This window comes from Oryzias melastigma, unplaced genomic scaffold, assembly GCF_002922805.2.
Source record: "Oryzias melastigma strain HK-1 unplaced genomic scaffold, ASM292280v2 sc00318, whole genome shotgun sequence".
Taxonomy (NCBI): domain Eukaryota; kingdom Metazoa; phylum Chordata; class Actinopteri; order Beloniformes; family Adrianichthyidae; genus Oryzias; species Oryzias melastigma.
The window spans coordinates 46,110-58,477 of record NW_023416924.1 but is presented as its reverse complement, the minus strand read 5'-3'; the positions used below and the strand labels follow the sequence as shown (position 1 = coordinate 58,477).

The 12,368-nt window shown below is 43.5% G+C and overlaps 1 protein-coding gene and 1 long non-coding RNA gene across 6 annotated transcripts in view; one reads left to right on the top strand and one right to left on the bottom strand.

The window, feature by feature from the left end:
* LOC112138596 overlaps positions 1-1,998 on the bottom strand; it is a 7,112-nt gene extending 5,114 nt beyond the window's left edge. Inside the window, exon 1 of the long non-coding RNA XR_002917818.2 lies at positions 295-1,998. This is a non-coding gene — a long non-coding RNA (uncharacterized LOC112138596). The remainder of the gene's footprint in view (positions 1-294) is intronic.
* Positions 1,999-2,327: 329 nt separating this feature from the next.
* fer (fer (fps/fes related) tyrosine kinase) overlaps positions 2,328-12,368 on the top strand; it is an 18,958-nt gene continuing 8,917 nt past the window's right edge. The window contains exons 1-8 of one of the 5 annotated variants that reach the window (XM_024261149.2): positions 2,328-2,538; positions 2,606-3,017; positions 3,611-3,732; positions 9,643-9,774; positions 9,849-10,022; positions 10,345-10,444; positions 10,522-10,705; positions 10,811-10,948. In XM_024261149.2, coding sequence (XP_024116917.1) covers positions 3,664-3,732; positions 9,643-9,774; positions 9,849-10,022; positions 10,345-10,444; positions 10,522-10,705; positions 10,811-10,948 — 797 coding nt within the window. In that variant the 5' untranslated portion in view covers positions 2,328-2,538; positions 2,606-3,017; positions 3,611-3,663. Of the gene's footprint in view, positions 2,539-2,562; positions 3,018-3,352; positions 3,486-3,610; positions 3,733-9,642; positions 9,775-9,848; positions 10,023-10,344; positions 10,445-10,521; positions 10,706-10,810; positions 10,949-12,368 lie in introns of those variants that run through there. The other 4 variants (XM_024261150.2, XM_024261151.2, XM_036210945.1 and 1 more) reach the window with 4 other exon arrangements.

Sequence of the window (12,368 nt, the reverse complement as noted above, 5' to 3'; positions counted from 1 at the left end):
ACACACAGGGGAAGAAAAAACAAAATGAATGATCTTGTTCTGATTAAGGCCAGACCGGTCCAAAATGGCTAAATTTGTCTTGGCTGTGTTTTGACAACAGTCTGAGTGACAGACACGCTAAGCTGACGTTAGAAAACACAGAAACCTGCAGCGGTACCAGAACCTGCACAGGTGAAATCCACTTCACAGCCGTCTCAGCAGTGAAACGCGCTTCTGTTCTTCATGTCTTAAAGCCTGACAGACTCCGCCGCTGGCCCTCCCTTCGTACCTGAACAAGCCACCCAGGTAACTCACCTGTCCACACGTAGCTTCTCTTCCTCTGGGTTGGTTTCTCCACCGAGCGTCCTCTTTGCTGTTTGCTCTTCGTCTCTGTGTTAAAGCAATGACACAACAGCCTGCTCCCTCCACTCCACAGTGAGTCAAGCTCACTTGACCACCTCACCTAAACCTGTTCTACCAGTCAACACTCCCTCTCTCTCGTCACTTCATTTCTATGAAGCTCCCCCCCCAACAGGTTGGACAGAAACTGGTCTTTGCTTCATTCCTTTCATTTTTGGCTTCATTAACACACCCAGAGAGACGGGGATGAACACAGACTTACAACCAAACCCAACTAAAGGCATTTTTCAACAACTAGGTCACAGCGGAGGAATCCGGACTTTTGGTTCTGCCGGGGTTTGTTCAAGAGTCACAGTCATGTTTTCAGAAGAACTGAGCATCAACCATCCTGAAGTCCAACTGTTGACCATTTTCTAACCTTTCTGTGTTTCAGTTTATTGATCAGATGTCACTCCGTTTTCCTACTATTTTGAAACAAGAAAGGTCTGCACAGTGGGGTAGTGGTTAGCACTGTCCCCTCACAGGTAAAGGGTTCTGGTTCAAATCCAGACTGGGTCTTTTCAGTGTGCAGTCCTGGCTCCTCCCCCTGAAGACTGAGAGTGGGTGTGAGGTTATTACTGTGACCCTGTGATGAATGGGCAAGCTGTCCAGAGTGATCTCTGCCTTCACCTCAAGCTAGCCAGAATAGGCTCCAGCAACTCCAACAACGCTGCACAAGAAATATCGAGGCCTGCATGATGGATGGAGATTATGAAAATATACTGAAGACTATCTGGTCTTATAAGAGCCTTTAATTACCCTTTACCACGATCAAAAAAACTACATTTGAAGTTTAAGTTTTATTAATTTATATGCTGCTGTAAAATGACCTAAGTTAAACAAAGGGTCGTACGTTAAAAAACATTACATGATGTGGTCCCTCTTACGCGCTCCAACCAGAACCGGAGCAGCAGCATTCTGGACCAACTGGGGGCGTGAGAAGGATGAGTGGCTTACTCCAAAATAAAGAGAGGTACAGTAATCCAGCCGAGATGTGATGAAAGCATGGATTACTGTCTGAAATTGATGTTTAGATAAAAACGGTTTCACCTTCACCAACTGCCTCAGATAAAAGAATCTGGATTTTACAGCTGAGCTGATGTGACAGTTGAGTTTCAAATCACTGTCCATTTCTAAACCCAGATTTGACACGGACTGTTTGAGATGTGGAGCCAAAGGACCCAGCTCCACTGAGGGAGGGGTCACAGGAGCTGCTAGGACCAAATACCATCACTTTCATCTTTTTATCATTAGAACTTAAAAGCCCTTTAACTTACAAGTGCAAAATCAACAGGTGTGTTATAATCACAAGAAAGTGTGATTACAGTGATTCCACCCACAAACACGTGACCCACCAGGTGATTACCTGCTCAGTATAAATGCAAGCAATACTAAAATCAAAAAAACAATATTCATTCACCTCAATACAAACAACAGTTAAACCCATGGCTCCTACAATCTTCATTTTCACCCCTTAAATAAACCTCTTCAATGACTGGTGCTCAAACTTTTTATTTCATCAATGTTTGCGTAATTCATACATGACTACTCTGGGGGGAGTTAATTTTTTTCCAAGTTTGTAGATCTTCATCTACATCATAAATGACATTCTTCAAATTTTGTGGGCACCCTTCATCCTTTTAAGACTAGGAGTTGGGATCCGTGCCTTGGTTCCTGTCTGTTTAGCTCCACCCCCTTCTCAGCTGAAGCCGCTTGTCTAATCAAAACTATATTGCCCAGTTGGCACACCTGACCATCTCTAATGGAACACCTGACCATCTCTAATTGAACACCTGATCATCTCTAATGGAACACCTGACCATCTCTAATGGAACACCTGACCATCTCTGACGGAACACCTGACCATCTCTAATGGAACACCTGACCATCTCTAATGGAACACCTGATCATTTCTAATGGAACACTTGACCATCTCTAATGGAACACCTGACCATTTCTAATGGAACATCTGACCATCTCTAACAACACACCTGATCATCTCACAAGCAGGGCACCGTAGTGTATCGTGGCACACTAGTATGAAAAAAAGTAGCTTATAATAGTGACCTGTGACCTGGCTCTAGAGATCATGGATGGATCACTGTAGACATCAATGATAGTCATAATGGCAGCAGGAGTTTTGAAGTATCAGTGCTGCATGTCAGTTCTGTGACACAATCTTATCAGATCTCCAACTGACAAACAAACACAGTTTCTTCTTTTTCAGCTGGAGAACATTACTAGAGAAGAGCCCGCACTGACTGATGTTTTTCTGGGGAACAGAGACATGAGGGCAGCGCCGTCCAGACCAAACTCCTCCAGAGTGAATACCACCGAACCTCCACATGCTCAGAGAAAGCCTCTCATTCTGCCGCACAGACAGTCACTGAGTGAAGTCGGGGCGAGGCATTCAGGTACGGGACACCTCCATAACAAACACACACGGACGCGCATGCGCACCGCTCACCGTCCCGTTTCCCGCGGAAGCCCCGCCCTGTTAGCCTTTAGCCGGCTAGCCGCCAGTCCCGGTCAGCAGGAGACGAGCAGCGGGAGGAAGACGGGCTGAGTCCGGCAGAGGACGCCAGAGGACCGCGGGGATCTGACAGCAGCCTCTCGCAGCTCAGCCGCTTTCAAAGTGGGTAAGTTCGGCCGAACCGGACCCAAAGTTTTTTAAAGAACGTCCTGGTTCCCCCCGCCACACAAACGCTTTAGGCGGGTGTGTGTCTGGCTGTGTTCTTGTTGTGTTTGGGATTTTCTGGGCTGTCGTCAAACTTCCTAGCCGTTAGCATGTTAAGCTAACGGTCCCGTTCATTCTGAAAGGGAGGCTAAGCTAACGGTACTTTACGAACTGGGCCTTCAAGCTCTCCGGTTCTGTTGACTTCTTCCGGTTCTGACCGCATGAGGGAAATCCTTTTATCGGGTTTAAAGGCCTGCCAAGGCGGTAAAGGGGTTCTGGAGTGGGTCCCGGGTCTGGTTCGGGCTGCTGCTCGGTGTAGTTCAGGGAGTGGGTCTGCGGGGGTCCGGGATTAAATGCCTGTGGAATGTTAGCGGTTCCGGCTGGCTCCGAGGGTCCATTCTCCCTCACTACACTTTCTTTGAAGGATCAGGTCAGCTTTTTCAGAACCTTAAGGCTGATGGACCGTCAAACCTCAGAACCAGTCCTGAGGGGCATGACCCCCCCCTCACACACACACTGTTTTGATGCAAACATCTGATCTCTCTCTCCCCACAGACTACAATGCAATCAGGCCTCGCTCGCCCTTGCAGATAGACAGACGGTCCAGGATGGGGTTTGGTCGGGATCTCAGGAACTCCCACGAGGGTTTGCTGAAGCTGCAGGACTGGGAGCTGAAGGTGTGTGGGTGACGGATCAGCAGTGATGTGGGAGAGCTGTCAATCAATGAAAACGTTAATCCGATTAATCTCTGTATGGTTGTGATCAATGTGTTTCACTCAGTAACATAGATAACAGCATGCAGCTTTGAACAGAAACAGACAGATAATCTCTCTTCAGTTTTAGACTGATGTTATTCACACATATTTACGGTTGACCAGCACACAAAGTGATGGACATTCATTCTGGCCAATTCGGCTGTAAGGAGTACTCGAGTACTTGGATACTCCTGATCTGCTCCGAGAATTCGAGTGTGAATATTCGGGACGTCCACGATCGCTGGTTTGAGATCTTTATAAATATAGTAGAGCATAGTAAAATGTTGTTGGGGAAATGCAGAATAATGTTGTATTTTAAGTTTATCAACCAAAAATAATCTGAATGAGCCGCGCTATTTTTACCGGAAGTAAATAAATCTTCAAAATAAAATGTCGATGAAGCTTCCTGTTCTCCTGTTTTTAAAACTATTGAGTTATTTTTTTCTGTTCAAAAACTGAGACTGAACTTCCGCTCACTGACGCAAGTTCTGAAAAAACACATTAGTTTTATCATGGGCGCTATGGCTCCAGTATTTACATTGTTTTGGTTATAGTCACTCTTCAGCAGTTGATACAGTTAACGAAACTCCAGCGGATTCTGAAGTGGAGAAACGCAGCCTAACGCTGATCTGCAGCTCTGCACAGATGAAGGATTCAATTTGAAAGATAATCAACCGGAATCAGCTGATTCTGACATGGAAAACAGTGATGTTTATGCTTTTTATGTTGTTTATATTGCTGCCGAACCTAACTAGAAGATTTACAAAAAAAGTTTAAAATGACAAACTCAAATTGTTGTATCTAAATTTGTTTTTTTTAAATATTTTTTTTTTATTCTGATCTCCCGAATTACAATATAAATGATAAGGATTTAATACATGTCATTTCAAACTCTAACCCTCTGTATTACAGGGGTGTCAATCACACAGGGGGCCAAAATCCAAAACACCTTTCAGGTCGCGGACCGAACAGGATAAACATTTTTTGAAAAGAAGTTTAACAACTACATATTTAAAAGTAGGGATGTCCCGATCAGGTTTTTTTGGGCCCGATTCCGAGTCATTTGATTTTGTGTATCTGCCGATACCGAGTCCCGATCCGATACTTTTATAAGACATTTAAAACATGAATAAATTAAACAAACAGATTAGTGTTGTCCCTTATTTATATTTCAATAACCTTCTTTTATCACTAAAAACTTAAATAAAACACTTCTGTGAAGTAGCTTTAATAAACAAGTAAAAATACAGCAAATATAAACTAGAAAAAAAATACAATTTTCTTGTTATATAAGTGATTATTAGTCATGTGATAAAGTTTAGTGACTTTAGCTTTAACATCCTTAGAGCTATTGAACATTTTTGACCAAATGTGATTCCTGTCCTCATTTAAAATTCTTAAAAATAAATTATGACTTTGTTTTAGCATAAAATTTGATGAGTGTTCATGAATAGCTGATGTCATTATTAGTTTTAATTTATTAGTTTTATTTATTTAGTTATTTTTAAGATTATGTGCTTCTTTTTAAGTTCTTAAGACATCACATTTTTGGTTTTATTACCACAGTAGTTAATTTTCTTAACTGTTATTTCTCTGTCAGATAAATAAAACAGGCATATCAAAGGACAGCTCAGGTCCTAAGGAGTGAAATCACGGTGTTAGCATGTAGCAGTTAGCAGCTGCTGTGTAGCCGTCTGTCTGCAGCATGAAGAGCTTCACATTAAAAAGAAAAATAAACTGTCTTTTTCCGTCGGAGTACCTTTAGAGGTTGTTGTTTGAGTTATGACAAACCAAACACTTGCTATCAGTTTAAAGCGTTTTTAAAAGAGTTATTGATCCCGGAAGTTAGCTTCCTAGCTAGCTTTGTTTACAAGTTAGCCTTCTGCTTGAGCTGCTGCCGTTTTCTGCTGCGTTTTCTGGTGATGACATTTTGTGACATTTTCCCTTCCTGTTTGCAATGGTGATGGACAGACTGACGGATGAGGTTAGTAGGGTTTTTCCTGCATAGACAATTTGGTGGCGGCCGCCACCACCTAATTTGCAAGCGCCACCAGCTCCCGCCATTAAATCAAACACACGATCAAGTGTTCCCTAGAGGCGATTTTTCATTCATTTGTAACTGCAGTTACACACACCCACCAGTAAGGGCGAGTGGCGCTGTATCCAAATTAGCGCATTATTTATTAGTCAAAACTCCACGCAGAAATAAGACATCTCCATGCACGTATCAAACATTCCTCGTGGATAATTCAGACCCCCATGAGCGCTTTCTGCTCCTGCGAGCTCGTGTTTAATCCTCCGTGAGCAGAAAAAGTCCTCGCACGCGAGAGACTGTCTACTTCCACATGGGTGAGCTGCTCCCTCGGGCACAAGTGATGCGTGCACACTCGCAGAATCTCAGTGAGTGCGTGCACGTGCAGCCCTCTGTTTCATTTTTCACAATCCCCACGAGCGCACATGACCGTAATGTGGCGCATTTGATTTTGCCAAATCTCAGGGAAAAGTTTAATTTTGACTTTTTCATTTAAGATTTAATTTGGATATTGGGGTGGGGGGCAAGAGGAAATGGCATATTCATCATTCTTTTGTGTCAGTTTTTGTAGATTTGATCTCCACACATGTAAATGTAATCAGAAACTACGTTTTTATATTTTTGTTTATGTCCAAAGTTTAAGGATGAGTGAGTGTATATTTATGCTTTGAAGTACTTTATGTTTTCTCAAATATGTTTTAAAGCTTCTAAAAAAAGTAATTTTATTGTTTTATCCTCTTTGTTGTTTTTTTTTCCACTTTGCTGATCTGAAAAATGATCTGAATCATGACACGATCCGAATCGTGAGTTTTGTGATGTGTTACACCCCTAGTGAGTAACCCTATAACCGTGTACATCTAGCTATACGTAGGTGGATAAATCTGTATTCTAACCTGAGTCGTGTTAGTCAAATGTATTAGTTTTACAGGTATGGAAATCGTAAAATAGGGCAACTTTTTTTTTTCTAAAAGGGAAGAGGAAAAACCTGACAGGTGGAGTGTAGTCACATTAAACTGGATGTCTGTTGTAAAGTTACTATTTATTTTTTATTTACCTTTATTTAACCAGGGAAGTCCAGTTGAGATTAAAAATCTGTTTTCAAAGGAGCCCTGGGGGGTCACATACACACATATGCCAAATTACAATCAGCAATAAAATTAATAAAACTACTTAAAACCTTCACAAACCGTGTTTCTTACTTCCAACTTTTTGAGTATAGTTTTAAAATGACCTGCATGAATCAGTCGCTCCAACTTCAAGTCCATCAAGACCATCAAGTTGCAATTGATGGTCCTAACAAAGAGGTTATTGACTACCAAGAGTGTCTGAAAAGGTTTTATAAGATGAAACATTGAGGAGTCAAATGCTCAGCTACGGGCTGTTCACTGATGGAGAAAAGTGTCATAGAAGAGTATCAGCTTAAATGAGAGGAAAGGTGTAGAAAACTGTTCTGGAGATAAAGGCATAGAGGCCTAAGTGATATGGTTCTGACTTGTCCAGACTGAGATGGCTCTGACATGTCCAGACTGAGATGGTTCTGACAACTCCAGACTGAGATGGTTCTGACTTGTCCAGACTGAGACGGTTCTGACTTGTCCAGACTGAGACGGTTCTGACATGTTCAGACTGAGATGGTTCTGACTTGTCCAGACTGAGATGGTTCTGACTTGTCCAGACTGAGATGGCTCTGACATGTCCAGACTGAGATGGTTCAGACAACTCCAGACTGAGATGGTTCTGACTTGTCCAGACTGAGATGGTTCTGACTTGTCCAGTCTGAGATGGTTCTGACTTGTCCAGTCTGAGATGGTTCTGACTTGTCCAGACTGAGATGGTTCTGACTTGTCCAGTCTGAGATGACTCTGACTTGTCCAGACTGAGATGGCTCTGACTTGTCCACTCTGAGATGGCTCTGACTTGTCCACTCTGAGATGGCTCTGACTTGTCCACTCTGAGATGGCTCTGACTTGTCCAGACTGAGATGGCTCTGACTTGTCCAGACTGAGATGGCTCTGACATGTCCAGACTGAGATGGTTCTGACAACTCCAGACTGAGATGGCCCTGACAACTCCAGACTGAGATGGCCCTGACAACTCCAGACTGAGATGGCCCTGACTTGTCCAGTCTGAGATGGCCCTGACTTGTCCAGTCTGAGATGGCTCTGACTTGTCCAGTCTGAGACGGCTCTGACATGTCCAGACTGAGACGGCTCTGACTTGTCCAGACTGAGATGGTTCTGTCATGTCCAGAGAGGAGAGACGGTGAAGATGTTGGTAGAAGGATCTGAGTCTAGAGCTGCAGGAAGAGGTCTAGAGGAAAACCAGAGAGGAGGTTTTTGGATGCAGTGATGGAGACATGACGGTAGCTGCCATTAGACCAGGGGTCTCAAACTCGCGGCCCGCGGGACGACATTTTGCGGCCCCCGTCTTCATATGAAAGATTAATGTTAGCGCAGCCTGCATGGCTGAATGAATGACAGCTGTTGTGTGCAGAGCTGAATGAACCAATCACGGTGAGGTATCTGGCTCTGGAGGGCGGGACATGGGCGGCTGTCCAGTGCCTCCTCACTCATTCGTTCGTTCCTCCAGTTATGGAGTTATATTTATGTCAAAACTCCACGAAGAAATTAGACATCTCCGCGAGTTTATCAAACTTTCCGCGCGGACAATTCAGACCCTCGCGAGCGCTCTTTCCTCCTCCACAAGCAGAAACAGTCCGTTCGTGAGAGACTGAATACTTCCACGTGCGTGAGTGATGCGCACGTGAGCAGAACCTCAGTGAGCGCTGTTCTCGGCTCAGAAATGAAGGATGTGCTGTTAACACAGACATTTGAAACTGATTGAAAATAGTTTTGTCTAGTCCAGAGGTTCTCAATTATTTTCTCTTACGCCCCCCCATGAAGAACTTATTCTTTCACACCACCCCCTCCACTTTCTGCTGCAAATATCATCGGTGTCATTAATTTGCTTAAGTTAAATGTTATCTCTTCAAAATATTGTACCTTTATTATCATTAAAGAATATTAAAAAAAAAAACTTCAAAAAATCAGTTTTATTAATTTTTTATTTCTTTTCTTTTTATTAATTAATTAATTTATTTATTTCTTTAGAATACTTCCAAAACTTTCAAAGTAAAATCAAGTCTTTCCTTGTTTCCCTCCACAGTAGTGATGAATTCTGGCTTTTCTCAGAGATTCAGTTCTTTGGTTCACTGTAAACAGCGGCTCTTTCTGCTACCAAATGCATTTTTAGGTTGTTTTTGTATATATTTAATTTATTATCAACACTATGTAGGATTGTGCACAATATCCATAACTAATGTAAACATGTTTTTGTTCACATCCCCCCCAGGGGGGCGTTCCCCACCATTAGACCAACACTGCTCTGGTCAGTCAGTCAATATGTGGTTTCTTCAGTCGTCTGTATCTGCTGTATGCTCATTGTTATTATTTTATTTATGTATTAATGATTGATTTTTATAATGATTTTTTTTATTTATTTAATTACATACTTTGTCTTAAGAATAAAGATACCTGAGAACATTGGAATGTTTTATCTGTGCTTTTCTTGTGGAAATCCTGATGCGTACCTGCCCACATGGGCCTCCAGAAGCAGGAACCGGGCTTATAGGAGAACATTAGTGTTTGCAGTAATGCTCAGCTTCATGACCGAAGAGTTGGAGACAAAAGCTTTATACTATGGAGCTGAAGGCTCTAATGTTGTTTAAAACCTTCAAGACCAGAATCATCTCAGCTGCTGACAGTGCAACATTGGAGCCCTGTGATTGTTCTGCTCTGTAGCTGCTGGAGACGGTGAAACGATTCATGACTTTGCGGGTGAAGAGTGATAAAGAGTATGCCGCCCAGCTGCTCAGCATGACTCAGCAAACGGAGAAACAGGAAGCTGCAGACTACGTCAGCACCGTCAGTAAGGTGTGCTCCCATCTGATCGTCTGTTGTCTCCAGCAGAGGGTCGCTGATGGTCTAACACCAGCGCTTCTTCTTAGTCCTGGTCGCAGGTGGTCCGACAGACGGAGGCGTTGGGCCGCGTCATGAGGAGCCACGCCGACGACCTAAACTCTGGTCCACTGCACCGCCTCGCCACGTTGATCCGAGACAAGCAGCAGGTGAAGAAGAGCTACCAGAGTCTTCATCAGCAGCTGGAGAGCTACAACCATAAGGTACGCTATCCTGATGGATTGAAGTCCCGTTCTGATCTACAGTCTAGAGAAAACTGAACCCTCTTTAACGGGTAGTCCTGGAAGTGTGAAATCATCCCACAAAGACCAGTGATGTTGTGTGTCTGGATAAACCAGCTGTCTCAAACTGGAGACGACTTCTAAAACAAAGATGGTGGATCCAGATAGCAGGCACCAGACTTTGATTTGACATTCATGGACACTCAGATCCATTCAGTACTGAAGTCTGATCTTTAAGAAAAGAGACAGAAGATCAGTTAAAGAGTCTTCACTTCAGCCTAACCTCTCCCTTTGCTGTTGCTAGGTAACCAGAAGTGACCTGGAGAAGCTGAGAGCATCGTACCGTCAGCTGAGCCGTGACGCCAATAACGCCAAAGAGAAATACAGGGAGGCAGTGGCCAAAGGTTAGTGTCCTTATAACACGTCAAATGTCCTTATGGTTTTCCAGGTCATTGGACACCCCCCCCCTCTGGTTACACAGGTAGGGAGGCGGAGCGAGCCCGCGACCGATACGACAAAGCCACAGCAAAGCTCCACAACCTTCACAACCAGTATGTGTTGGCGGTGTGCGGCGCTCGCACGCAGCAGGATGAGCATCAACGCCACGCTGCGCCGGCGCTGCTGGACGCACTACAGCGAATGCAGGAGGACATGACCCTTGCCCTGTACGTCACATGACAACACCTGGAAGTTCTGTTGAGGAAACGTACTCTGCAGCAGGGCAGGCTGTGTTCTGTCAGTAAAAGTACTTGTCATTACTGTCACTGCAGTAAAAGTATTCTGGAGGAGTATTGTCAGATCAGCAGTCTGCTGACAGAGGACATCGTCCGAGTCCATCAGGAGATCTCGGAGGCCGTGCAGCAGATCGACCCTCTGGCCGAGTACCAGCACTTCATCGATGCCTACAGGTCAGTGGCTCTCCAGAGTTTGCAAACACATAAAACATCTGCTTTTGGAGCCTCCGAAAATGCACTAAAAAAAGATGTGAACTTAGGAGATCTTCATCATGGATTCAACTTTCAGTGTTTCACACCTGCAGCAGAATTTGTTTTATTTTGAGTCATGAAAACGTTGAATTGTGATTGGAAGGTTTTGACCAAGTGAACTTTAAGCTATGGTTACTGCTTTAAAGAGGCCGTGACAGAAAAAAACGTTTTGAGCTTTTAAGTGTGTTTTACCGTTCATTCCTCACTATAAACATCCCCAAAGCAATATTTTGATAATTCACACATTTCTGTGAAAGCTTCTCAGTACCAGCCCCTCCATTACCCACCGAAACGAGCAGGTCCTCACGTGATGATGTCAGACAGTGAAACCCCCCCCTCCAGGAAGGGCCTGATATGCTAGCTCCACCCCCAGGCTAATACCCACTTTCTCAGCAGAGCTAGTGGTGATTGTAAAAACACTTTCATTTTAGATGTCTGTGAAAAAAAAGAATAATAACTTGAATGTTTTATGTCTTCAGATCTTTCTGTGTTTGAGAATCCAAGCGGCAAAAATGACATTGTTAGATGAAGAGTGTTTGTTTGGCAGAGCAAGAGGATGTTTTGCTAGACCGATGACGGGGCAGCTGATGCTCTGCAGCTGATGCTCTGCAGCTGATGCTCTGCAGCTGATGCTCTGCAGCTGATGCTCTCCAGCTGATGCTCTCCAGCTGATGCTCTCCAGCTGATGCTCTCCAGCTGATGCTCTGCAACCGCATGCGCGTGCCAGACCCCCTTCCTTCTAATGATTGATTTTAAAAGAAGAAACAATAACCATACCTTCCTGAATAGCTCTCACTTTCCTTATTAACTCTGACACAGTCTGCACTCTCACCAATGAACTCTGTGTCGTGGTGAGTACAGGGACAATTGGATAGATAGATAGATAGATAGATAGATAGATAGATAGATAGATAGATAGATAGATAGATAGATCAACTTTATTCATCCCCGCAGGGAAATTCAGTTGTAGAAGCAGCAATTAATAATAATAAAAACACCACAAAGCACAAAACACCAGTAAACTGCTAAAAGATCAATACAAAATTCAAATGATCAATAAAATGTAACTAACATATAAATATAAGTAGTCATAGCAGCAGAATAAATATAAATAAACAAACAAATGTACACACATAGCAGCAGAAAAAGACTATATACACACATGTACAAAGATTTAAAAAGAGCCTAAGAAAAAGCTCCAAGGTGTTTTTCTTTCACCTTCCACACATGGAGGAGTTATAAAGCCCAATGACAGATGGCAGGAATGACTTCCTGTACTGCACCAGCAGCGGGGCTGCAAGAGTCCACAGCTGAAGCTGCTTCTCAGTGTGTCCACAGTTTT